Below are 25604 nucleotides of genomic sequence, written 5' to 3' on the forward strand. Positions count from 1 at the left end.
ACACTAAAGCATAACAAACACAACACAGGGGATTTTCCAGGGAATAGATTTCCTGTCACAGTGTTGGCATGACCTCAGGAAAATGATAAAGAGAAACTCCAGTTTCTTAAAGAAAGAGACAATACTGACTGTAAACTATCACTGGAACAAAATCGGGATCAGCTCACAATGAGAAGCTATGTAAGGCCTGACTCAAGCAAGTGCACAGCAGCACAATCTCAGGTGAACAGGTCCCAGCCCATAGGGACCCTTAAAACTGGGAGTGTATCTATGAGCTTCTGAGGTCCTGCTGCAGAGGAAAGAGTGTTGTAATGAGCCTCATTACTAGATAGAGAAATTGAGTGATACTTTCCCTGGAGAACCATGCTAACATTTCTAACGTCAGCAGCTGTCATTAGGAGTATTCATTGAAATACCAGCAGCAGCCACACAACAAATTGTATTAAGCAATGACGAATTCTGTTCAGATGTTAATTTCTTATAAATATTAAGAATAGAGGCAATTCCCTGGCAGTCTAGCGTTCAGGATTCTGTGGTCTTACAGCAGAATGCACAGGTTCCATCAGTGGTGAGGGAACTAAAATCTTGCAAGTTATATGGCCAAAAAGAGAGAGAGAGAAAGGAGAATGCAAGCACAGAGATTCAGCATCATTATTATCAAGCTGCAAAGAAGGGATGTGAACTGATCTACTGGATTATTAAGGATAGATGTTGAAACTCCATTTCATTAGTTTTCTATGTAGTTTTCCTTTTTGCCAAAATAGAGGAAGAGGTAGACTAATCTCTAACCAATTGTCCCATACATTAATGGCAATGAAAGATGTCTAATTTCCTTCTTTATTGGCTTCATTTACTGTGGTCTAATTAACGTAGGTTCCAAATAGGAAAAGGAGTACATCAAGGTTGTATATTGCCACCCTGCTTATTTAACTTCTAGGCAGAGTACATCATGAGAAACTCTGGGCTGGAGGAAGCACAAGCTGGAATCAAGATTGCCATGAGAAATATCAGTAACCTCAGATCTGCAGATGACACCACCTTTATGGCAGAAAGTGAAGAAGAACTAAAGAGCCTTTTGATGAAAGTGAAAGAGGAGAGTGAAAAAGTTGGCTTAAAGCTCAACATTCAGAAAACTAAGATCATGGCATCCAGTCCCATCATTTCATGGCAAATAGATGGGGAAACAGTGGAAACAGTGGCTGACTTTATTTTTCTGGGCTCCAAAATCACTGCAGATGGTGATTGCAGCCATGAAATTAAAAGATGCTTACTCCTTGGAAGGAAAGTTATGACCAACCTAGACAGCATATTAAAAAGCAGAGGCATTACTTTGCCAACAAAGGTCTGTCTAGTCAAGGCTATGGTTTTTCCAGTAGTCATGTACGGATGTGAGAGTTAGACTATAAAGAAGGCTGAGTGCCAAAGAACTGATGCTTTGAACTGTGGTGTTGGAGAAGACTCTTGAGAGTCCCTTGGACTGCAAGGAGATCCAACCAGTCCATCCTAAAGGAGATCATTCCTGGGTGTTCATTGGAAGGACTGATGTTGAAGCTGAAACTCCAATAATTTGGCCACTTGATGCGGAGAGCTGACTCATTGGAAAAGACTTTGATGCTGGGAGGGATTGAAGGCAGGAGGAGAAGGGGATGACAGAGGATGAGTCAGTTGGATGGCATCATTGACTCAATGGACATGGATTTGGGTGGACTCTGGGAGTTGGTGGTGGACAGGGAAGCCTGGTGTGCTGTGGTTCATGGAGTCGCAAAGAGTCGGACATGACTGAGCGACTGAACTGAACTGAATTGAATCAACCTATCTGTGCAGAGAGCAGTCAGCCCCTCCTCTCTGGGTGCACGGCCAGTGAGTACAGCCTGCCCAGGTGCCTGACGGCTTGTTCTCAGGATGGATTCATTGAACCTTGCCAATCTTAAAAAACTCTACATATTCCTGATTAATATCAAGGCTTCCTTTTCATTTCTCTGGCTGAGTGATGCAAACCCTGAACCTGTCCCTGACCCCACACTAGTTTCTCCAGCAAAGGCTTCAGTCTCCTGAGGTCACCTGCCTGCTCCTCTCTTTTATGTGCATGTCAGCTGTCTTCAAGGCACAGCCTGAGGCCCGTGTCACTCATGCAAAAGTCTGGAGTTGTGGACCTGGAGGCTATACAGATTTCTTTCCTGTGCCATCCACCCTCTCTCAGCTGTGTATCACAGGGAGACCTGTCTACCTGTGAACACCTACACACATTCCAAGTGTCAGTTTAAGGGTCAGCTACTCCGTGGAGCCTTCCTTGGAACAATTCCTATTCCTTTCTCTATGCTCCTTGCACACTGAAAACTTTTTGTAATAGTCTGGCTCTCCCTATTAACTGTAAGTGCCTTGAGGGCAGGTACTGTGTCTCATCTCTGTATGTTAATAAGGACTAGTGTGTAACAGATGCCTGGTAAACAGTTGTCAAAGAAGTTAATTATAGTGTACATCTATCATAAGAGAAGTCAATGAGGCAAAAGGAAGTATAACTCCATATCTTTATGTTAGTTTGCTTCCCATTTAGTTGGAAACTAAATTTACATAAGGACACAACTGAAAATGCAAGGTCACAAAAGCAGAACATAAGCAGCGCAGAATGAGATTCTGTGAGTTCCGAGGAAGACTAGATCCCTCAGGGCTGAAACAGCCAGGCAAGACTATGGAGGGTCATGGGGTTGTTATTTGGAGTTTGGAGGTGAACAGGATGTGAATGGATGGGCAAGTGCACCCTAGGCAGCAGGAACAGCAAATGATTCAAAAGGAAATTCAGAGAATGGTAAACAGACAACTTTGGCTGGAAGCAGTATATTTAAGCTTGATGCAATACTTTTATCAATCTAGTTTGTATACAGATTTGTCAATTAGCCCAATAATATCCCTGATAGCATACTTCCCTCTAGTGCAGATTCTAGCCTGAGGTGAAGTGGCACATTTAGTTGTATGTCTCCTTAGGCAATTTTATTCTGTGACATTTCCATACTATTTCTATGTCTTTTAGGTCTTCAAAATTTTCGAAAACGTCATCATCTCCTTTTAAAAATATTTCCTTTTAAATACGCCTCATATTTTGGAGCAGTTTTAGGTTCACAGCAAAGTTGAGCAAAAAACACTGAGAATACCCATACACTACCCCCACTCCCACCCCTGCCACATGTCCAGCATCCCCCACTATCAACATCCTCCACCAGAGGGGTACATTTGTTACAATGGGTGAACCAGGGGACACATCACAGTCACTGAAAGCCTAATTCACGTGATGGTTCACTCTTGGTGGTGTACATATGTATGCAATTTAAATGTGCTTTGTTTTCTTGTTAATTTATATTTTGTTTGATTTGCAGGTCTTCAGTCACTGAACCATAATGGATAGACAAAAAAATTTCTTTCTCTCCTGCATTACCTTTCCATTAGGTTCTCATATGTCCCTTCTTCCAATACATAACATTAACACTTGTACTCATTGTATAAAGAAAGTTGAGCGCTAAAGAATTGATGCTTTTGCACTGTGGTTTTGGAGAAGAATCTTGAGAGTCCCTTGGACAGCAAGGAGATCCAACCAGTCCATCCTAAAGGAAATCAGTCTTGACTATTCATTGGAAGAACTGATGCTGAAGCTGAAACTCCAATACTTTTGGCCACCTGATGTGAAGAACTGACTCATTGGAAAAGACCCTGATGCTGGGAAAGATTGAGGGCAGGAGGAGAAGGGGACTGCAGAGGATGAGATGGTTGGATGGCATCACTGACTTGATGGACATGAGTTTGAGCGAGATAAAACTTGGGGACTTGGGTTGGACAAGGAATCCTGGCGTGCTGCAATCCATGGGGTCACAAAGTGTCAGACACGACTGAGCAACTGAACTGAACTGAACTCATTTGCTCACTCTTGTAATATACCTAAAGGAGTTTGAGAATTATTTGCCCCTATCACTATAATAAATAAGACTACTAAAAATGTTCAGAATATGTTTGCGATTTTTCCCCTACCCCTACCATACTCTGCTTAAGATGGAAGGGTCACAATGAAACCATAAAATCAGAAGAGAGAATGAAAGTGTTGTTGTTTGGTAGTGTGATATGCAGCAAGAGATAACCAAGATGATGTTACTGGTCTTAGGTTATACCGTGGCACTGGGCTCAAATTTCTGTCTATGTACTCCCAGAGTCTATAGTTTCTTTTCATTATGTTATATTCCATGAAGTCACAGATGAAGAGTTAAGTGGACCTTTAATCAGGAACAGGAAGTTGTTTAGAGGCAGAGGATAACAGACAGATAAGCAGGCCAAGAGGGCAAGAGTGCTCTCTTTTCTTTCTTAAGTTTAACCATTGGGTAAAATGGGTGGATGATGAGGAGCATGCCCTAAAGAGCTGGAAAGTCAATGAAAGTTCAGAGCAAACTTTCTGAATGTCTATCCATCCTACCACTCTCCACTCTGAATCTCATTTTAAATGCTTTTCTCTGGAAGAGGGGATCTCTGGAACTTGAGCAAATAGCAGCATCTGCTGCTGCTGCTAAGTCTCTTCAGTCGTGTCTGACTCTGTGCGACCCCGTAGATGGCAGCCCATCAGGCTCCCCTGTCCCTGGGGTTCTCCAGGCAAGAATACTGGAGTGGGCTGCCATTTCCTTCTCCAATGCATGAAAGTAAAAAGTGAAAGTGAAGTCGCTCAGTCGTGTCTGACTCTTAGCGACCCCCTGGACTGCAGCCCACCGGGCTCCCCCGTCCATGGCATTTTCCAGGCGAGAGTGCTGGAGTGGGTTGCCATTGCCTTCTCCAATAGCAGAATGTCAGAAATGTTAAATAAATATTCCACTGTCCCCTGAGAACTTAATGATTTTATTGTTTTGGTGAATAAGGGCTGCCATTCCAGTCATCTGAGCTGGCTGACCAGCTTTCAGCTTTGAGATGCTATTTGCAAGGGTCTGATTTGAAACTGCTGTCAGGTAGCGTCTCCCAGGAGCTAAACAGGCACTAAGGACTCTGGAGAGGCAGTTCAGGAGACAGGGCAGGACAGGGGACGCAGGTATGCTACTGCTTTGAGTCCTCTCCCTCCTTCCTGGCTTCTCTTTCTTTTACGACATAGAACAGAGCATTCAAAGGCAGGCTTCCGGGTGCATAGTTTAGACATCTCTTCCTCCAGGCTTCATCCACTTCCTTTGTTTCCTTTTTTCTTTTCCATCCCATTCCCCCACCCTCCACCTCAGACTCAGGCATTGACATGGCTCCCACCATCACCCCTCTAGAGTTATGCTTGGTCTATACACAGGGGCCGGATTCTCTCTCAGAGGCACTGCTTTCCACTTGTCAGTGCCTGCCGCACATCCTTCTGATATTCATCTCAGTGTGTCTACAATGACTCATGACCTTCACAGGTGCCCCAAACCTGGATCTGCCTGCCCTGCGTTTCCTGACATGTCCCCTCTGTTTATGCTGCTCTCTGATTCTACATAAAGACAGAATTTTTAAAGGCCCGTCAGTTCATCTCTCCCTTCCAATGAAAAACAGTCATTGTCACTCCTATTAACTCAAAATTGAAACTGAAATTGTGACTCTTAAGGAAACAGTGTCAATACTGGTAATAATAACACTACCACAACATCAATTAAGGGATGGATGTGAATCTGAGTGAACTCCGGGAGTTGGTGATGGACAGGGAGGCCTGGCGTGCTGCGATTCATGGGGTCGCAGAGTCGGAAACGACTGAGCGACTGAACTGAACTGAACTGATGGGCTCTAACTAGGATGAACATAAAATTTACTGTCCGAACTGGGACATTTTCAAGAATTGAAAGAAAAGAAGCACTATTAATAATTTTTCCATGGAGCAGGCATAAATAGAGATAGTTGTAGGCGAACAGAGACATACAGTTCCATAGTTATGAACCACTGTTTCTTGTTATTACCTCACCTGGAAGAAGGAGGCAAGGAAGCCCTCTGGAATCTCTAATCCTATTATGAAGTCTTCTCTGTCTTGACCTAATCTTGACCCTAAGGCTCCACCCACCTCCTAATGTCATCATATTGAGAGTTAGGTTTTAATACAAGAACTTTGAGGGAACACATTCAGTAAGGTACTTTAATTATCCCCAGTTTACAGGTTAGGAGACAAACTACAAAAATTACAAAATGATCTTTTAAACAGTAAATTAGAACTTCTGTGCATAAGTCTACACTCACCCAGAAGAATGTCAATCAGTTTTTTAGGAATCATTAAAAAGTTGAACTGAATCCACACCTCAAATCCATCCACATATATACATTTAATATATATTAGTATATAAACAGACACACATGCACACAGGTATACGTTTAAATTATCCTTTATTATTTAGAAAAGGCAGAGGAACCAGAAACCAAATTGCCAACATCCAATGGATCATGGAAAAAGCGAGAGAGTGCCAGAAAAACATCTACTTCTGCTTTATTGACGATGCCAAAGCCTTTGATTGTATGGGTCACAACAAACTGTGGAAAATTTTTAAAGAGATGGGAATACCAGACTACCTGACCTGCCTCTTGAGAAATATGTATGCAGGTCAACAAGCAAGAGTTAGAACTGGACATGGGACAACAGACTGGGTCCAAATCAGGAAAGGAGTACATCAAGGATGTATATTGTCACCCTGCTTATTTAACTTACATGCAGAGTACATCATGAGAAACGCTGGGCTGGAAGAAGCACAAGCTGGAATCAAGATTGCCAAGAGAAATACCAATAACCTCAGATATGCAGATGATACCACCCTTATGGCAGAAGGTGAAGAAGAACTAAAGAGCCTCTTGATGAAAGTGAAAGAGGAGAGTGAAAAGTTGGCTTAAAACTCAACATTCAGAAAACTAAGATCATGGCATCTGGTCCCATCACTTCATGGGAAATAGATGGGGAAACAATGGAAATAGTGAGAGACTTTATTTTTTGGGGCTCCAAAATCACTGCAGATGATGACTGCAGCCATGAAATTAAAAGACAGTTGCTCCTTGGAAGAAAAGCTATGACCAACTGATACAGCATATCAAAAAGCAGAGACATTACTTTGCCAACAAGGGTCTGTCTAGTTAAATCTATGGTTTTTCCTGTGGTCATGTATGGATATGAGAGTTGGACTATAAAGAAAGCTGATGGTGAAGAATTGATGCTTTTGAACTGTGGTGTTGGAGAAGACTCTTGAGAGTCCCTTGGACAGCAAGGAGGTCCAACCAATCCATCCTGAAGGAAATTAGTCCTGAATATTCATTGGAAGGACTGATGCTGAAGATGAAACTCCAATAATTTGGCCACCTGATGTGAAGAACTGACTCATTGGAAAAGACCCTGATGCTGGGAAAGATTGAAGGCGGGAAGAGAAGGGGATGACAGAGGATGAGATGGTTGAACAGCATCACCGACTCAATGGATATGAGTTTGAGTAAGCTCCAGGAATTGGTGATGGAAGGGAAACCTGGCGTACATCAGTCCATGGGGTCACAAAGAGTCGGACATGACTGAGTGACTGAACTGATTGCTTTGCCAATTATCCAGCCTATCTATTTTACACTGATGAAACTGAGATCTAGAGAGGTGAATAATTTTCCCTTAAAACAGCAAAACAGTCATGAAGCTGCAACCAATATATTTAGTCTATCCACTCTATTAGCTCTTTTCAAATTCTTCAGAGCAACTCGTGGAGATAAATATCACATTTTATGCATATAAAGAAACTGAAATGGACAAGGAATGTATGTCCTCAGCCTTCCTTTTGTTTGTGGAAAAAGTTTAGCCAAAGAATAAGCTAAATCACAGAAATGAGAAAATGCAGAAGCAAAGAACAATAGTCCAATAAGACTGATAAAGTTTAGTCATTAAACATAGTCACGGACTTTTAGCTCCTTCTCAAGGGCTATAGATAAGATTCTGAGCCACGTCTTGTGAGCTGTCTTTTAGAGACTGAAACTTCCACCAAGGGGAAGTAGTTAACTACACGATGACCAGATTGTAGCCATGAAATAAGCCGCAGAAGTTCTGAAAATTTGCCTCAAGGGAAAGGGAACAAACTGACCTTAGAACAGAAGCTTAACTGTGCTTAGAAAACAATCAAGATGATGCTGGTCAGACCACCAATGACCAATTTCAAGATGACTGTCAGAGCTAACAGTGCTGTTTCTACATCTTAGCCCCACTCCTATAAAAGGTCCTGCCCACTGATTGTCAGTGGTGGGAGAGTTGGCCTTTGGAGAGATCCTCTCCTACCCCCCTCCCTTGCCCCATTGCCGGCATCCAAAATAAAACAAACTTTGCTTTCCACCAACGTTGTCTCTATTGGCTTTTGAGCAACAAGCTGGTGGACCCCACTTTTGGTTACAAAACCACAGTTGTGATGTGTCAAATTACATAAGAAGAATCCCTAGAGATTAATACTGTTTTTGAATATGTGTGATGACAGTAAAAACTGTAGCTGTGATTTAATGTATTGGAAATGAACACCCCTCAGTATTGGGTCATGGGCTTCCCTAGTGACTCAGTAAAGAATCTGCCTGTAATGCAGGAGACCCGGGTTTGATCCCTGGGTGGGGAAGATCCCCTGGAGAAGGAAATGGCAATCCACTCCAGTATTCTTACCTGGAGAATTCCATGGACAGGGGGGCCTGGCAGGCTACAGACCATGGGGTCGCAAAGAGTTGGATACGGCTGTGTGACTAACTTTCACTTTCAGTAATGGGTCATAAACTCAGATTATACAGATAACTTACCCCACGACCTAGACAACAACAGAGGTGATGCAGGTGTTCTTAGAAACCTATTTCAAAACAGATATTTGAGGAAAGGGGAAGGAAGTGTCTCAAGTTCCACTTGTACAACCAGTTTCCATAGACGAAAAGAACATTACTGCTCTGCTCATATTCCAGGTCAACTTCTTTGTTTAGCATTTGCACCGCTTTCCGTATCTGGTACACGTTCCGCCGCGCCCTCTTCTCCTTTACACTTTCTGACACACAGGAACGAAGAAGGATCCCATCTCTGCCAGTTCTTGGGGCGATGCTCTTTCTCTGTGCTGCTCTTTCAGTGTCTTTCCCTATCTGGACTCTTTCTTCAGGGTATGTACACCTCTCCCCAGCCTAAACTCATCAAGCTAGTGCACTTAGAGTACTTTCTCTTCCTTGTCAGGTGTCCCATCAATGCCATTCTTTATCTCTGAATTTCTTTTCAGCTTTCTGAAATAAGGATGCTCTGAAGTTACACCAGCAAATAATCGAGCGAACCCTCAATTTTCCCATCTATTTATCTAATAATATATATTTTTTAAGCACTTTATAAATTTGTAGTAGTGCCCAAAACACTCACGTTCAGAAAGTTTAAAGAATATCTATGTGGCAAACAGTCATAACTTCAGCCAAAGTTGGAAACAGAACACCGCCAGCACTTCCAAAGCCCCCGATCACGTGCTTTTTTTCTGGCCACAGTCTTGTCTTTCCCTCTAGAATAAAGCATTGTATTTGTGTTTGAAATAGCAATTTCCTTTCTTCTTCTACTATTTTCATTTCCTATGTCCGTATCTTTAAAAATCCAGTTTAATTTTGCCTGTTCTTGAATTTTATTTAAATATAATCACATTGAACATACCTTTTATAACAAACTAATATCAGGTTTATGAAATCCATTCATCTTGCTACAATATGCATATTTTTCAACCTGTCTTCCCCAGTGACTACATAGGGCATAACTCCTTGGCTGGATCAGGGATAGCATGTAGCAGAAATGAAAAATTAAATTTATATGATTTAACTTTTGAGGTTGTATGTTACAACTTAGCCTATCCCAACAGATCCCATCCAGTTAGTCTCTGCTAGTTTGGAATTCATACAATGTGTTTGTACTCACTGTTTACCTTAGAAGTATCAAATTGCATGATAAACATAAAAACGTCCAATCTTATTGAATACCTTTTAGCTATCTGTTGAATATTTGACAATTTATAACACTTCCTAACTATGGTATTGATGTGTCACAGGGTTGGCATGGCCTCAGAAAATGATGAAGAGAAACTCTGATTTCTTAGAGAAAGAGACAGTACTGACTGCAAACTATCATTGGAATGAAATAGGGATCAGTTCACGATGAGAAGATCTGACTCAAGCAAGTGCACAGCAGCACGATCTCAGGGGAGCAGCTCTCTTTCCACTGGGACCCTCAAAGTTGGGAGTGTATCTATGAGCTTTTGAGGTCCTTCTGCAAAGGAAAGAGTGATGTAATGAGCCTCATTACTAGATAGAGAAGTTGAGTGATACTTTCCCTGGAGGACCATGCTAAACTAACATTTCTAACAGCAGCAGCTGTCATTAGGAGTATTCACTGAAACACCAGCTGCAGCCATCAAACAAACTGTGTTAAGCAATGACGAATTCTGTTCAGATGTTAATATCTTATAAGTAGTAAGAATAGAGGCACTTCCCTCTCAGTCTAGTGTTTAGGACTCCCATGCTCTCACTGCAGAAGGCACAGTTTCCATCCCTGGTGAGGGAACTGAGAATTTGCAAGTTATATGGCCAAAAAGAGAGAGAGAAAAATCAGAATGCAAACACAGAGATTCAGCATCATTATTATCAAGCTGCAGAGAAGGGCTGTGAACTGATCTACTGGATTACTAAGGATAGATGTTGAAACGTATTTCATTAGTTTTCTATGTAGTTTTCCTTTTTGCCAAAACAGAGGAAGAGGTAAACCCATCTCTAACCAATTATCTCATACATTAATGGCGATGAAAAATCACCGATAGAATAAAGAACTTCCATTTGATTTCCCCTTTCTCTCTCAGTGGTCTAATTTCCTCCTTTATTGGCCTTATTTATCATGGTCGAAATCAACCTATTCATGCAGAGAGCAGCCAGCCCTTCCTCTCAAGGTGCATGACCACTGGGTACAGCCTGCCCAAGTGCCTGGTGACTTGTTCTCAGGATAGGTTCATTGCATCCTACTGATCTCACAGACCTTTATATGTTCCTGATTAATATCAAGGCTTCCTTCTCATTCTCTGCCTGGTGCAAACCCTGAACCTGCCCCCGCCCCCACTGCAGCTTCTCCAGCAAAGGCTTCAGTCTCCTGAGGTCACCCACCTGCTCCTCTCTTTTGTGTACATTTCAGCTGTCTCCATGGAGCAGCCTGAGGCTAGTGTCATCATGCCAAAGTCTGGAGCCATGGACCTGGAGGCTATACAGATTCCTTCCCTGTCTCATCCAACCTCTCTCAGCTGTGTACCAGAGAGACCTGTCCACCTGTGAACACCTACACAAATTCCAAGTCTCAGTTTAAGGGTCAGCTACTCTGTGGTGCCTTCCTTGGAACAATTCCTGTTCCTTTCCTTATGTTCCTTGCTCACTGAAAACTTTTTGTAGTAGTTTTGCTCTCTCCCTATAGAACTGTAAGTGCCTTGAAGGCAGGTACTGTGTCTCATCTCCGTGTGTTAATAAGGACTAGTGTGTAATAGATGCTTGGTAAACAATTGTCAAATAAGTTAATTACAGTGCACATCTATTATAAGGGAGGTCAATGAGGTAAAAGGAAGTATAACACCATATCCCTATGTTAGTTTGCTTCCCATTTAGTTGTAAACTAAATTTATATAAGGACACAACTGAAAATGCGAGGCCACAGAAGCATCATGTAAGCAGTGCAGAAAGAGATTCTGAGTTCAGAGGAAGATTAGATGCCTCCTGCTGAAATAGCCTGGAGAGTCTATCGAGGGTCGGGGGTAGTTAGTTGAAGCTTGGAGGTGAATAGGATGTGTATGGATGGGCAAGTGCACCCTTGGCAGCAGGAATGGCAAATGATTCAAAGGGAAAATTCAGAAAATGGTAAACTGACGGCTTTGACTTGTACAGTAATTTAACCTTGATGCAATACTTTTATTAAATCTGTTAATTTGTTAATTAATTTGTTTTTGTATACAAATTTTCAAGCGACCCAATAATATCTTTGGCATCTTTTTCCCTCTAGCACTGGTTCCAGCCTGGTGTGAAGTGGCACAATTAGTTGTGTGTCTCTTTCAGTTCAGTTCAGTTCAGTTCAGTTCAGTTCAGCCACTCAGTTGTGCCTGACTCTGTGACTCCATGGACTGCCTCATGTCAGGCTTCCCTGTCCTGTCCATCACCAACTCTCGGAGCTTGCTCAAACTCATGTCCATTGAGTCAGTGATGCCATCCAACGATCTCATCCTGTGTCGTCCCCTTCTCTTCCTGCCTTCAGTCTTTCCCAGATTTAAGGTCTTTTCCAATGAGTCAGTTCTTTGCATCAGGTGGCCAAAGTATTGGAGCTTCAGTTTCAGCATCAGTCCTTCCAATGAATATTCAGGAATGACCTCCTTTAGGATTGACTGGTTTGATCTCCTTGCAGTCCCAGGGACTCTCAAGAATCTTCTCCAACACCACACTGCAAAAGCATCAATTCTTTGGTGCTCAGCTTTCTTTATAGTCCATCTCTCACATCCATACATCACCACTGGAAAAACCATAGCTTTGACTAGATGGACCTTTGATGGCAAAGTAATGTCTCTGTTTTTAAACTTCTCTTTAGCTGCCGTTATTTTTTAAATTAATTAATTGATTAGTTATTTCCGTCTCTCTGGTCTTTGTTTCTGTGCACATGCTTTCCCCAGTTGCTACAAATGGGGACTACTCTTTGGGAGCATGCTTTGCTTTGGTGCTGGGCTTCTTATTTGGGCTTCTCTTGTGGAGCACAGGCTCTAGGCCCATCAGCTTCAGTAGCTGCAGCATGCTGGCTAAGCTGCTCTGCCAAGTGTGGAATCTTCCCTGGATCAGCAATCAAACCCACGTCCCCTGCATTGCCAGGGGAATTCTTATCCAGTGTACCACCAGAGGGGTCCAGCCACCTTTAATCTGTTACATTTCCACAGTCTTTCTCTTTTTTTTAAGGTCTTTGAAACTTTTGAAGAAATCAGCATCTCCCTTTTAAATAGACTTTATATTTTATAGCAGTTTTAGATTCAAAGCAAAATTGAGCAGAAAGTACTAAAAGCAACCGTGTATCCCCACTCCCATCCCTGCCGCATGCCTAGCATCCCCCACTATCAACATCCCCTACCAGAAGGGTACACTTTGCAAGATGGTTCACTGCTATCTGTGTACATATGTACACAATTAAATTTGCTTTGTTTTCTTGTTAATCTATGTTTTGTTTGATTGACAGGTCCCCAGTCACTGAAACGTAATTGGTAGAGGAAAATGTTTCTTTCTCCCCTGCATTACCTTGGTGTTTTCAATGCAGGGGCCCAGGCTCAATCCCTGGTCAAGAAATTGGGATCTCACAAGTCACTTAGCATAGCTAAAGAACAAAACAAAAACAAACACAAACAAACAATCCCCACCGCCAGACCAAGGGATTGGACAGATTGACATGCACAAACAGGTAAAATGACCTCTTATAGATTGGGACGCCTTGTAGGGTATTGAAGAAGCTTATTTGGGTTACTGAAAACTTGTTCATATTTGAATGGTGATTCTGAAATCTTCTTGTTGGACCAATGCCCTGAAATTCTTCTTGCACTGGAAAGATGCCACAAGAATGACTATTTTTGTGCAGCCATGCCCAATACCTAGGTGGGACTCACCTGGTGAATACAAACCATCCTGGGCACCTCTAGGGCAGGTCCTGTAACTTATTTCTATATTACCACTGCTGAATAAGTGACAAATTCTAACGTGATTACTGTGGGTATCCACTCAGATCTGCAGAGTTGATAGGAAGATTATTTTAAGTTAGATATCTGTATAATATCATATAAGAAATGAATCGCCAGTCCAGGTTTGATGCAGGATACAGGATGCTTGGGGCTGGTGCACTGGGATGACCCAGAGGGATGATACGGGAAGGGAGGTGGGAGGGGGGTTCAGGATGGGGAACACATGTACACCTGTGGCAGATTCATGTTGATGTATGGCAAAAATACAATACAATATTGTAAAGTAATTAGCCTCCAATTAAAATAAATAAATTTAAATTAAAAAAAACCCAACAATAGGTTTCTTCTACCTACAAAATGCAAAGCAATAGCTTACTTGCCTTGATAAAGTATTTTTTTTCATTTTAACTTTGGTCAAATAAATTTTTTAATGTACTTCTAAAAAAATAATAAATAAATTTTGTTATTGTTTAAAAAAGTTATATTAAAAAAGAAGCTTTTTTGGGGAGAATCTCTTATCTGAATAGGTAGAGTCTTCCGAGTAAAACTGCTGTAAATCCCCTTAGGGGAGTATTATAGCCCAGAAGAAATCAGACCACTCATACTTACATAGACAGATGTTATCACAAATTCTTTTACTTCCCATTTATTCCCCTAAAAGCTCATTATTTCCTGTAGAGTCCCTATTTCCTGCAGAGTCCCTCTCCCTCTCATTCAGTTGATGCATAAACCTTTACCCATGCTCTTTAGGGAACTGCTTCTTTTGTGCTCCTCCACATGCATAGGAATAAAGTTTGACAATTGTTCTGTTAATCTGTCTTTGGTCAGTTAATTCACAGGCCCCATGAATTAAGTGGGTGAGAGTCGCTCAGTTGTGTCCAACTCTTCACTACCGCATGGACTATGCAGCCCTTGGAATTCTCCAGGCCAGAATACTGGAGTGGGAAGCCATTCCCTTCTCCAGGAGATCTTCCGACTCAGGGATCGAACCCAGGTCTCCAGCATTGCAGGCAGATTCTTTACCAGCTGAGCCACCAGAGAAGCCTTTCCTCTTCCATGAACTAAAGGTAGAGGAAAAGTTTTCCTTCCAATGCCTCTCAAGATGATATGAGCAAGATCTTAAGACTAAGAGACAAGCAAAACCTGGGTGGTGGGTGACCTAAGGAAACAGGAAACTAAAATCTCATGCCTCACTATGTCTTTCTTGGCCCCACTTCCCCTTCTAAATTTATACACATTACAAAATAATGGTGACCTTACAAAAATTTTTTCAGATTTCATGTGGCAAAGCAATTTAAAATTTCCACTTAAAGAATTCTGTTATTTCAATCAGGTTTCCTCTCCTCTCTCTTCCCCCTCTTTTTCCCTCCCCAAGGCTTTGAAACTCCTGGCTGTTTTCAGCTCTGGTTTTTAGCGAGAGTTACTTGACTCTATCCCCTGTAGAAAGCAATTCCAAGATTACCCAGTATCATTTAATTCATTTTTATATTATTTAATTTGTTTCATTTTTGGCTGCACTGGGTCTTCACTGCCCTGCACGGGCTTTCTGTAGTTTTGGCAAGCAGGGGCTATGCTTCGTTGTAGTGCATGGGCTTCTCATAGCAGAGGTTTCTCTTGTTGCAGAGCACAGGCTCTGGGCGCTTATGCGTCGATAGTTGTGGTCCATGACTCAGTTGCTCCACCACATGGGGCATGTTCCCAGACCATGTTCTGTCCACTGGCAGGTGGGTTTTAACTACTAAATCACCAAGAATGTCTAGCCAGTATTATTTAAACGGGCTTTCTGTGGGAGATCTTAATCCCACCCCATGTGAACAATCACTCACTTACTAACTACTACTTTAAGTCCTTTGCATCTTACCCTATCTTGTCTTAATAACAAACGTAAAAGGAATGTGTTATTATCATCCTCATTTTGGAGGTGAGGAAACTTGCTCAGTGTTAAACATGCTAAAACAGAATTTGGACTGAGGCAGTGTAAACCTAGAGCATGGAGAGATATTTTGATAATTCTCACTCCAGAAGAATTACAATCGTCCTCCATGACACATATACACATATATGGTTGAATCATCTTGCTGTACACTTGAAATTAACACAATAGTGTAACCTGCCTATACTTTAAAGGTATTATAAGTTAAAATAAAATTGTGTTCTAGCAAACACAGGAATCCTTCTGGGAGGAAATTCTACTGCTAAGAAATATGAGGTTTTCTATTTCTTCTCAGAACATGAGGTCCATATTGCAAAATTCATGCTTAAATTGAAGAAAGTAGGGAAAACCACTAGGTCATTCAGCTATGTGAAGTGAAAGTTGCTCAGTCATTTCCCACTCTTTGTGACCCCCATGGACTACACAGTCCATAGAATTCTCCAGGCCAGAATACTGGAGTGGGTTGCTATTCCCTTCTCCAGAGAATCTTCCCAACCCAGGCATTGAGCCCAGGTCTCCTGTGTCTCCTGTACTAGCAGGTAGATTCTTTACCAGCTGAACCAGCAGGAAAGCCCAAGGTTATGGGAGTGGGTAGCCTATTCCCTTCTCCAGTGGATCTTCCCAACCCAGGAATCAAACCAGGGTCTCCTGCATTTTGGGGGATTCTTTACCAGCTGAGCTACCAGGAAATCTCTAAGTCAAATCCCTTATGATTATACAGTGAAGGTGACAAATAGATTCAAAGGATTAGATCTGGTAGACAGAGTGCCTGAAGAATGATGGATGGAGGTTTGTAGCATTGTACAGGAGCTGGTGACCAATACCATCCCAAAGAAAAAGAAGGGCAAGAAGAAAAGTGGTTGTCTGAGGTGGCTTTACAAATAACTGAGGAAAGGAAAAAGTGAAAGCCAAGGGAGAAAAATAAAGATAAAACAACTGAATGCGGAGGACCAGGGAATAGCAAAGAGAGATAAAAAGGCCTTAAATGAACAGTGCAAAGAAATAGAGGAAAACAATAGAATTGGAAAGATTAGAGATCTCTTTCAGAAAATTGGAGATATCAAGGGAACATTTCATGCATGGATAGGCATGATAGAGGACAGAAACAGTAAGGATCTAACAGAGGCAGAAGAAAATAAGAGGTGGCAAAAACACACAGAAGAACAAGCAAAAATGGTCTTATTGACCCAAATAATCACAATGATGTGGTCACTCACCTAGAGTCAGACATCCTGGAGTGTGACGTTATGTGGACCTTAGGAAACATTACTATGAACAAAGCTTATGGAAGTGATGGAATCCCAGCTGAGCCATTTCAAATCCTAAACGAGGATGCTGTTAAAGTGCTGCACTCAGTATGCCAGCAAATTTGGAAAAGTCAGCAGTGGGCACAGGATTGGAAAAGGTCATTTTTCATTCTAATCCCAAAGAAAGGCAATGTTAAAGAATGCTCAAACTACTGTATAATCGTACTCATTTCACACGCTAGCAAGGTAATGCTCAAAATCCTTCAAGCTGATCTTCAGTGGTATATGAACTAACAACTTCCAGATATACTAACTGGATTTAGAAAAGGTAGAGGAACCAGAGATCAAATTGTCAATATCTGTTGGATCATAGAGAAAGCAAGGGAATTCCAGAAAATACATCTACTTCTACTTCATTGACTACCCTATAGCCCTTGACTCTGGATCACAGCAACCTGGGGAATATTGTTAAAGAGATGGGAATACCAGACCACCTTACTTGCCTCCTGAGAAACCTCTATGCAGCTCCAGCAGCAACAGTTAGAACTGGACACGGAACAACAGACTGGTTCAAAATTGGGAAAGCAGTATGTCAAGGCTGTTTATTGTTACCCTGCTTATTTAACTTACATGTAGAATACATCATGCAAAATGCTGGGCTGGATGAAGCTGGAATCAATTTGCTGGGAGAAATATCAACAACCTCGGATGTACAGATGATACTATTTTAATGGCAGGAAGTGAAGAGGAACTAAAGAGCCTCTTGATGTGGGTGAAAGAGGAGAGTCAAAAAGTTGGCTTAAAACTCAGCATTAAAAAAGTGATAATTATGGCATCTGGTCCCATCATTTCATAGCAAATAGATGGGGAAAGACTAGTGACAGACTTTATTTTCTTGAGCTCCAAAATCACTGCAGACAGTGACTGAAGCCATGAAATTAAGACACTTGCTGCTTGGAAGGAAAGCTATGACAAACCTACACAGCATGTTGAAAAGCAGAGACATCACTTTGGTGACAAAGGTGTATGTAGTCAAAGCTACAGTTTTTCCAGTAGTCTTGTATGAATGTGAGAGTTGGACCATAAAGAAGGCTGAGTGTTGAAGAACTAATGCTTTCAAGTTGTGGTGCTGCAGAAGCCTCTTGAGAGTCCCTTGGACTAAAAGATCAAAACAATCAATCCTAAAAGAAATCAACTCTGAATACTCATTTGAAGAACTAATGCTGAAGCTGAAGCTCCAATACTTTGGCCACCTGATGTGAAGAGCTGACCCATTGGAAAAGAGCCTGAAGCTGGGAAAGACTGAGGGCAGGATGAGAAGGCACTGCAGAGGATGAGATGGTTAGACAGCATCACTGACTCAAGGGATATTAATTTTTGAGAACTCCAGGAGACAGTGAAGGACACAGGAGTTTGGTGTGCTGCAGTCCATGGGGTTGCAGTGTTAGATACAACTTAGCGACTGAACAACTACAAATTTCTTTTCTAAAGAGGATTTTGCATTTTGTCTTATCTCAAGTTCCTCTCCTCCACTCTGGCCTATGTAAGGAGGGGTCACTATAGATAAGATCAGCCACATACCCTCCTTCAACAGTCCAGGAGCATAGAAGTGGCCAGAACTGGGTGAGCTCACACAGAGGCTTTCTTTTTCTCTTCTGTGTTCAAGTACTCTTTTCTTATTCTCCATATCTGGGAGCCCTTCAAGCTGGGGGCCACTGGACACCTCTCCTTGCTCTCCCTGCAGAGGTACTGGTGAGAGATGTGGAATTTTGGCCAAATCAATCAGATTGGTACTGCACAGGGCCCTGTGGGGCTGCTGGGCACAAGGCCTTTGCAACCTCCACTTTTTTGATTATAGGAAAGAGCCTTCTTTCAACCTCCATGACCTTCCCTGAGTTCCAATGGGCAGATTCAAGCAGTTGTTAATTAGGGAAGGGAGGGGATGAGAGACCAGGGAGGCACTAACAGTCAAGAGCAGCCTTGGGGCAAGGTTCTGTTTTCCCATCAATGGATACACACAACAATATCTTTAAGCTATTCTCCAGATTCTGAAAGCCCCTCCAAGTGAGATAAGTTAACAGATGATGGTATGCTTCCTGCCAACAAGCATGTAGACCCCAGAGCAGTTAGTTGGTCCTGAAGGAATCCCTCAGAAGAAATGAAGTAGCCATCATGGTCAACAAAAGAGTCTGAAATGCAGGACTTGGATGCAATCTCAAAAACGACAAAATGATCTCTGTTCATCTCCAAGGCAAACCATTCAATATCACAGTAATCCAAGTCTATGCTCCAACAAAACACTGAAGAAGCTGAAGTTGAACGGTTCTATGAAGACCTACAAGACCTTGTAGAACTAACACCCCAAAAAAGATGTCCTTTTCATTATAGGGGACTGGAATGCAAAAGTAGGAAGTCAAGAAACACCTGGAGTAACAGGCAAATTTGGCCGTGGAATGAAGCTGGGCGAAGACTAATAGAGTTTTGCCAGGAAAATTAACTGGTCATAGAAAATACCCTCTTTCAACAACACAAGCGAAGACTCTACACATGGACATCACCAGATGTCAACACTGAAATCAGATTGATTATATTCTTGGCAGCCAAAGATGGAGAAATTCTATATAGTCAACAAAAACAAGACTAGGAGCTGACTGTGGCTCAGATCATGAACTCTTTATTACCAAATTCAGACTTAAATTGAAGAAAGTAGGGAAAACTGCTAGACCATTCAGGTATGACCTAAATCAAATCCCTTATGATTATACAGTGGAAGTGAGAAATAGACTTAAGGGCCTAGATCTGATAGATAGAGTGCCTGATGAACTATGGAATGAGGTTTGTGACATTGTACAGGAGACAGGGATCAAGATCATCCCCATGGAAAATAAATGCAAAAAGGCAAAATGGCTGTCTGGGGAGGCCTTACAAATAGCTGTGAAAAGAAGAGAAGTGAAAAGCAAAGGAGAAAAGGAAAGATATAAGCATCTGAATGCAGAGTTTCAAAGAATAGCAAGGAGAGATAAGAAAGCGTTCTTCAGCGATCAATACAAAAAATAGAGGAAAACAACAGAATGGGAAAGACTAGAGATCTCTTCAAGAAAATTAGAGATACCAAGGGAACATTTCATGCAAAGAAGGGCTCGATAAAGGACAGAAATGGTATAGACCTAACAGAAGCAGAAGATGTTAAGAAGAGGTGGCAAGAATACACAGAAGAACTGTACAAAAAAGAGCTTCACGACCCGGATAATCGCGATGGTGTGATCACTCATCTAGAGCCAGACATCCTGGAATGTGAAGTCAAGTGGGCCTTAGAAAGCATCACTATGAACAAAGCTACTGGAGATGATGGAATTCCAGTTGAGCTGTTTCAAATCCTGAAAGATGATGCTGTGAAAGTGCTTCATTCAATATGCCAGCAAGTTTGGAAAACTCAGCAGTGGCCGCAGGACTGGAAAAGGTCAGTTTTCATTCCAATCCCAAAGAAAGGCAATGCCAAAGAATGCTCAAACTACTGAATAATTGCGCTCATCTCACATGGTAGTAAAGTAATGCTCAAAATTTTCCAAGCCAGGCTTCAGCAATACGTGAACGGTGAACTTCTTGATGTTCACACTGGTTTTAGAAAAGGCAGAGGAACCAGAGATCAAATTGCCAACATCTTCTGGATCATGGAAAAAGCAAGAGAGTTCCAGAAAAACATCTATTTCTGCTTTATTGACTATGTCAAAGCCTTTGATTGTGTGGATCACAAAAAACTGTGGGAAATTCTGAAACAGATGGGAATACCAGACCATCTAACCTGCCTCTTGAGAAATCTGTATGCAGGTCAGTAAGCAACAGTTAGAACTGGACATGGAACAACAGACTGGTTCCAAATAGGAAAAGGAGTACGTCAAGGCTGTATATTGTCACCCTGCTTATTTAACTTCTATGCAGAGTACATCATGAGAAACGCTGGACTGGAAGAAACACAAGCTGGAATCAAGATTGCCGGGAGAAATCTCAATAACCTCAGATATGCAGATGACACCACCCTTATGGCAGAAGGTGAAGAGGAACTAAAAAGCCTCTTGATGAAAGTGAAAGAGGAGAGTGAAAAAGTTGGCTTAAAGCTCAACATTCAGAAAACGAAGATCATGGCATCCGGTCCCATCACTTCATGGGAAATAGATGGGGAAACAGTGGAAACAGTGTCAGACTTTATTTTGGGGGGCTCCAAAATCACTGCAGATGGTGACTGCAGTCATGAAATTAAAAGACGCTTACTCCTTGGAAGAAAAGTTATGACCAACCTAGATAGCATATTCAAAAGCAGAGACATTACCTTGCCAACGAAGGTCCATCTAGTCAAGGCTATGGTTTTTCCAGTAATCACGTATGGATGTGAGAGTTGAACTGTGAAGAAGGCTGAGTGCCGAAGAATTGATGCTTTTGAACTATGGTGTTGGAGAAGACTCTTGAGAGTCCCTTGGACTGCAAGGAGATCCAACCAGTCCATTCTGAAGGAGATCAACCCTGGGATTTCTTTGGAAGGAATGATGCTAAAGCTGAAACTCCAGTACTTTGGCCACCTCATGAGAAAAGTTGACTCACTGTAAAAGACGCTGATGCTGGGAGGGATTGGGGGCAGGAGGAGAAGGGGACGACAGAGAATGAGATGGCTGGATGGCATTATGGACTCGATGGTCATGAGTCTGAGTGAACTCCGGAAGTTGGTGATGGACAGGGAGGCCTGGTGTGCTGCAATTCATGGGGTCGCAAAGAGTCGAACACGACTGAGCGACTGAACTGAACTGAAGGTTGATGATGTTGACTCCTACTTACCTCACTCACCAACCCATCAGAAGAATGTCCATGAGCTGATCATGATCTCTTTTTACTATAAAACGTGTCACTATCTTCCCCTAGTTGGTACATTCGGTTTTGAAGGCTTGAACCTCTATGTCCCTCTTTGCCTGGCAAAATATAAAGCTATCCTTTTCTACTTCACCCAAAACTCTGTCTCTGAGATTTGATTTGGCACTAATGTACAGAGAACCTGAGCTTTCCTCATCGGATAAGAATGGACATATACTCTACATCAACAGTCCAGGTGTGTTGAAGTTGTCAGGACTGGATGAGGTCATACAGAGGCTTCTTTCTTCTCCATGTTCAGGTGGAATCAAGACCGCCAGGAGAAATATCAGAAAGCAAAGAAGAACTAAAGAGCCTCTTGATGAAGGTGAAAGAGAAGAGTGAAAAAGCTGGCTTAAAACTCAATATTCAAAAAACTAAGATCATGGCATCCAGTCCCATCACTTCATGGCAAATAGATGGGGAAAAAGTGGAAACAGTGACAGACTTTATTTTCTTGGGCTCTAAAATCACTGCAGATGGTGACTGCAGCCATAAAATTAAAAGATGCTTGATCCTTGGAAAAAAAGCTATGACAAACCTAGACAGCATATTAAAAAGCAGAGATGTTACTTTGCCCACAAAGGTCCATATAGCCAAAACTATGGTTTTTCCAGGAGTCATGTATGGATGTGAGGGTTGGACCATAAAAAGGCAGAGTGTCAAAGAATTAATGCTTTTGAACTGTGATGTTGGAGGAGACTCTTGAGAGTCCCTTGGACTGCAAGGAGATCAAACCAGTCCATCCTAAAGGAAATCTGTCCTGAATATTCATTGGAAGGACTGACGCTGAAGCTGAAACTCCAATATTCTGGCCACCTGATGTGAAGAGCCGATTCATTGGAAAAGACCCTGAATCTACGAAAGATTGAAGGCAGGAGGAGAAGGGGACAACATAGGATGAGATGGTTGGATGGCATCACTGACTCAACAGACATGAGTTTGAGAAAAACTCCAGGAGATGGTGAAGACAGGAAAACTTGGTATGCTGCAGTCCATGGGGTTGCAAAGAGTCAGACATGACTGAGTGACTGAAATACGCTCTTCTCCAGATCTTTCAGCTAAGGGCAGCTGGACGTCTCTCCCCACTCCATGCAGCCTTCCACCCGCATTGCTGGTGGGAGATGTGGAATTTTATCCAAAGAAGCTGTTCCTATGATCATATGTTATGTGTCTTTAGCTAACCTCAAAGTGCTATTTAATGCAGATCAAGGACTTGATCGGGGTTTGAATATCAGTGGTTTTCTCTGCTGCTTATATTAATAGAAAGAAATGTTCTTACTGGCAAAGGCTTACTCTCCCCAGTAGCCCCCAAAGAGGGCGCTCTGGGCAATTCCCCACCCCTTCCTAACATGACCTTGTTTTCTTATGGACCAAGATGCTCCGCCCACCCTGCTCTTCTTGGAAGCCAAGCCCCCTTTCATCTGTATAAGTTCCACATCCCTGGGATAGACTGATTGCAGAAACTGCCTTCTTTCTCAGAGACAAAGCTAGAGACACAGGTAAGCAGCCCAAGAAGTGGTTTCAGGAGCTGCTTCTGCTTGAGGGTTTGAGAAGGGGGATCCAGGGTGAGTGAGACTAGCCTGAGAATCCGGCTGGGCAGACAGGGGCAGGGATCAGGGCTGGGGTCGGGAATGGAGCACGCAGGCTGCAGAGAGCCCTCAGGGCTGGAGAAGGAGAAGCCTCCAGGTTGGGGGAGGCTCGATTCTCTCTTAGGAACCCAATGGCATCCTTTATTGTGTGTTGTCAGACACAGGACAGGGACTGAGTTTTCCTTGTGCTATAGGACAACAGGGTTCTGTCAACTGTGATCCTGGATGAATACTGGTGGTTATCTCAGGGAAGCCTGCAGTCCATGGTGTCACAAAGAGTCAGACACGACTGAGCAATTGAACAACAACAACAATCTCAAGGATACAATGTGTCTTACTCAAAATCTGGCTTATTTATTTAATGATTTATTCAAAAGGAACATCTAACTTGCCACGTGAATGCTGGGTACAAAGGTATTTTATTTTTCAAATATATTTCATATCAAAAGACTTTCTGTATTCAAAGACAAGGCTGCTAGGATTTTAGGTCATTTCTGGGGTCACCACCCAGAGGGGAGGACGACCCCTCTGTAGGGAGTGGGAGTCAAATGTTTGTGGGAAGAGTATATGTGAGTGTCTCCTTACTTAGACAAACTCTTAGGAGGACGGACATCTTTCTGGTTGACTGTAAGCCAGGGAGGCTGCAGGTGGGAGCTGGGGTTCTCTTTCTAAGGCGATGCTTTTCCTCCTCTACCCTTTTTCCCTGGCAGGTTTCTCCAGGGGAGGGCGGTCATCATGGCTCCGAAGTCCCTGGTCCTGTTGTCACTGCTGGTCCTCGTGCTGCTGGTGTGGGTCCAGCCTTCCCTGGGCAAGGAATCTGCGGCCGCCAAGTTCCGGAGGCAGCACATGGACTCTGGCAGCTCCTCCAGCGGCAACTCCAACTACTGCAACCTGATGATGAAGCGCCGGAGGATGACACATGGACGATGCAAGCCAGTGAACACCTTTGTGCACGAGTCCCTGGATGATGTCAAGGCCGTGTGCTCCCAGAAAAACATCACCTGCAAGAATGGGCAGCCCAACTGCTACCAGAGCAACTCCACCATGAACATCACAGACTGCCGCGAGACAGGCGGCTCTAAGTACCCCAACTGTGCCTACAAGACTAGCCAGAAGCAGAAATATATCACTGTGGCTTGTGAGGGAAACCCATATGTACCAGTCCACTTTGATGGTGCGGTACTTTTACCTGCCACACCCCTACCCTCACTGCCACCTCCACACAAGCGCAGGCTTCTCTGACTTGAGGGCAGTAACTCAAGTTAGGTTTCTTATTCAACACACACACACACACACACACACACACACACACACACACGTATAACCACATGATTCCCTGACCTGAGGGTAATAACTCAAGCAAGTTAGGGCTCCTATCCAACCCACACATGTGCCCCTGGCCCGAGTCTTGCCCCTGTGTATTTTGGGGGGTGAGAAGAGGGTTGTGAGATGGGACCCATATTAACCAAATCGCTGCTTCTTTCAATAAAACACTCTTGCAACCACCTGAATTTGCCATTTGGGTACTGTTTGTGTGATTGCTATCTTGCCAGGGGTGAGAAGTGTGAATGAGGTCATTTGTGCTGAGAGGCGAATGGAATCCTTAAATGCTACCTCTTCTAACTTTTGGTTCTCACTGCCCTAGGATAATTCCTTTCCTTGTAGGTTTCTTGATGTCCAATATAGTTTGAAATTGTGGGCGATTTTAGCTGGAAAGGATCTATAGCCTGGGACACTGTTATGCTTGGTGAGCTGAGAGAGGGTGAAACTCACATACAAAAATCTCTGAGATAGAAGGAAAGACTGTACAACCCAGGGGGAGACCCTGCTCCATCTTGGGATGGGGGGAGGTGAGTGTATGAAATTATGACCCTAAATTTCCATTTTCTTTTTCTTTGACAGAGCCACTGCTAAGTCAGAAAGGTGGTCCTCTGTTACTTAAGTTAGAACCTTCCATTTAGGAGCTAGAAAGGACTTCAGACATCATCTAATAGGGGAAAGATAAGTAGATTTCAGCTTGTGGACCAACTCTAAGTGGAAATGCCTGTCTAGAATGTTGTAGAAAAATGCGTGAACAGTGACGTGATGGAGCAGGGGTCTCTACTGAGGGCTTGAGGGAGGGGAGGGTGTATGTGCCACCCATTGGCCATCCCTGACCGAATGAAACCCCGGCCTTTTCCAGGAGGACACCCTGAGTCTTAGAGAGGTTAAGGGGCCTACTCCTGGTTGCTACTAG

At 42.8% G+C, this 25604-nt stretch overlaps 1 protein-coding gene across 2 annotated transcripts; it reads left to right on the forward strand.

Annotated features, from left to right (window-relative positions):
- Positions 1–23170: 23170 nt before the first annotated feature.
- Positions 23171–24875, forward strand: LOC138444340 (brain ribonuclease). 2 transcript variants are annotated; one of them, XM_069597755.1, is made up of 3 exons: positions 23232–23278; positions 23563–23782; positions 24079–24875. In XM_069597755.1, the coding sequence occupies exons 2-3, from the start codon at positions 23730–23732 to the stop codon at positions 24608–24610; spliced, it is 585 nt and encodes a 194-aa protein (XP_069453856.1). In that variant the 5' UTR covers positions 23232–23278; positions 23563–23729; the 3' UTR covers positions 24611–24875. The 2 variants fall into 2 exon arrangements, with proteins under 2 accessions (XP_069453855.1, XP_069453856.1); XM_069597754.1 differs by lacking the exon at positions 23563–23782 and having other exon boundaries at positions 23171–23278.
- Positions 24876–25604: the final 729 nt, after the last annotated feature.

Source organism: Ovis canadensis, chromosome 7, assembly GCF_042477335.2.
Source record: "Ovis canadensis isolate MfBH-ARS-UI-01 breed Bighorn chromosome 7, ARS-UI_OviCan_v2, whole genome shotgun sequence".
In the NCBI taxonomy this organism is placed as follows: Eukaryota; Metazoa; Chordata; class Mammalia; order Artiodactyla; family Bovidae; genus Ovis; species Ovis canadensis.

Bases quoted from the DNA above. Each gene is read 5' to 3' on its own strand.
- LOC138444340 (XM_069597755.1), top strand. From the start codon at position 23,730: ATGATTTATTCAAAAGGAACATCTAACTTGCCACGTGAATGCTGGGTA. The intron at 23,783-24,078 runs GTATTTTATTTT...TTTCCCTGGCAG, and splicing joins CGTGAATGCTGGGTACAAAG to GTTTCTCCAGGGGAGGGCGG.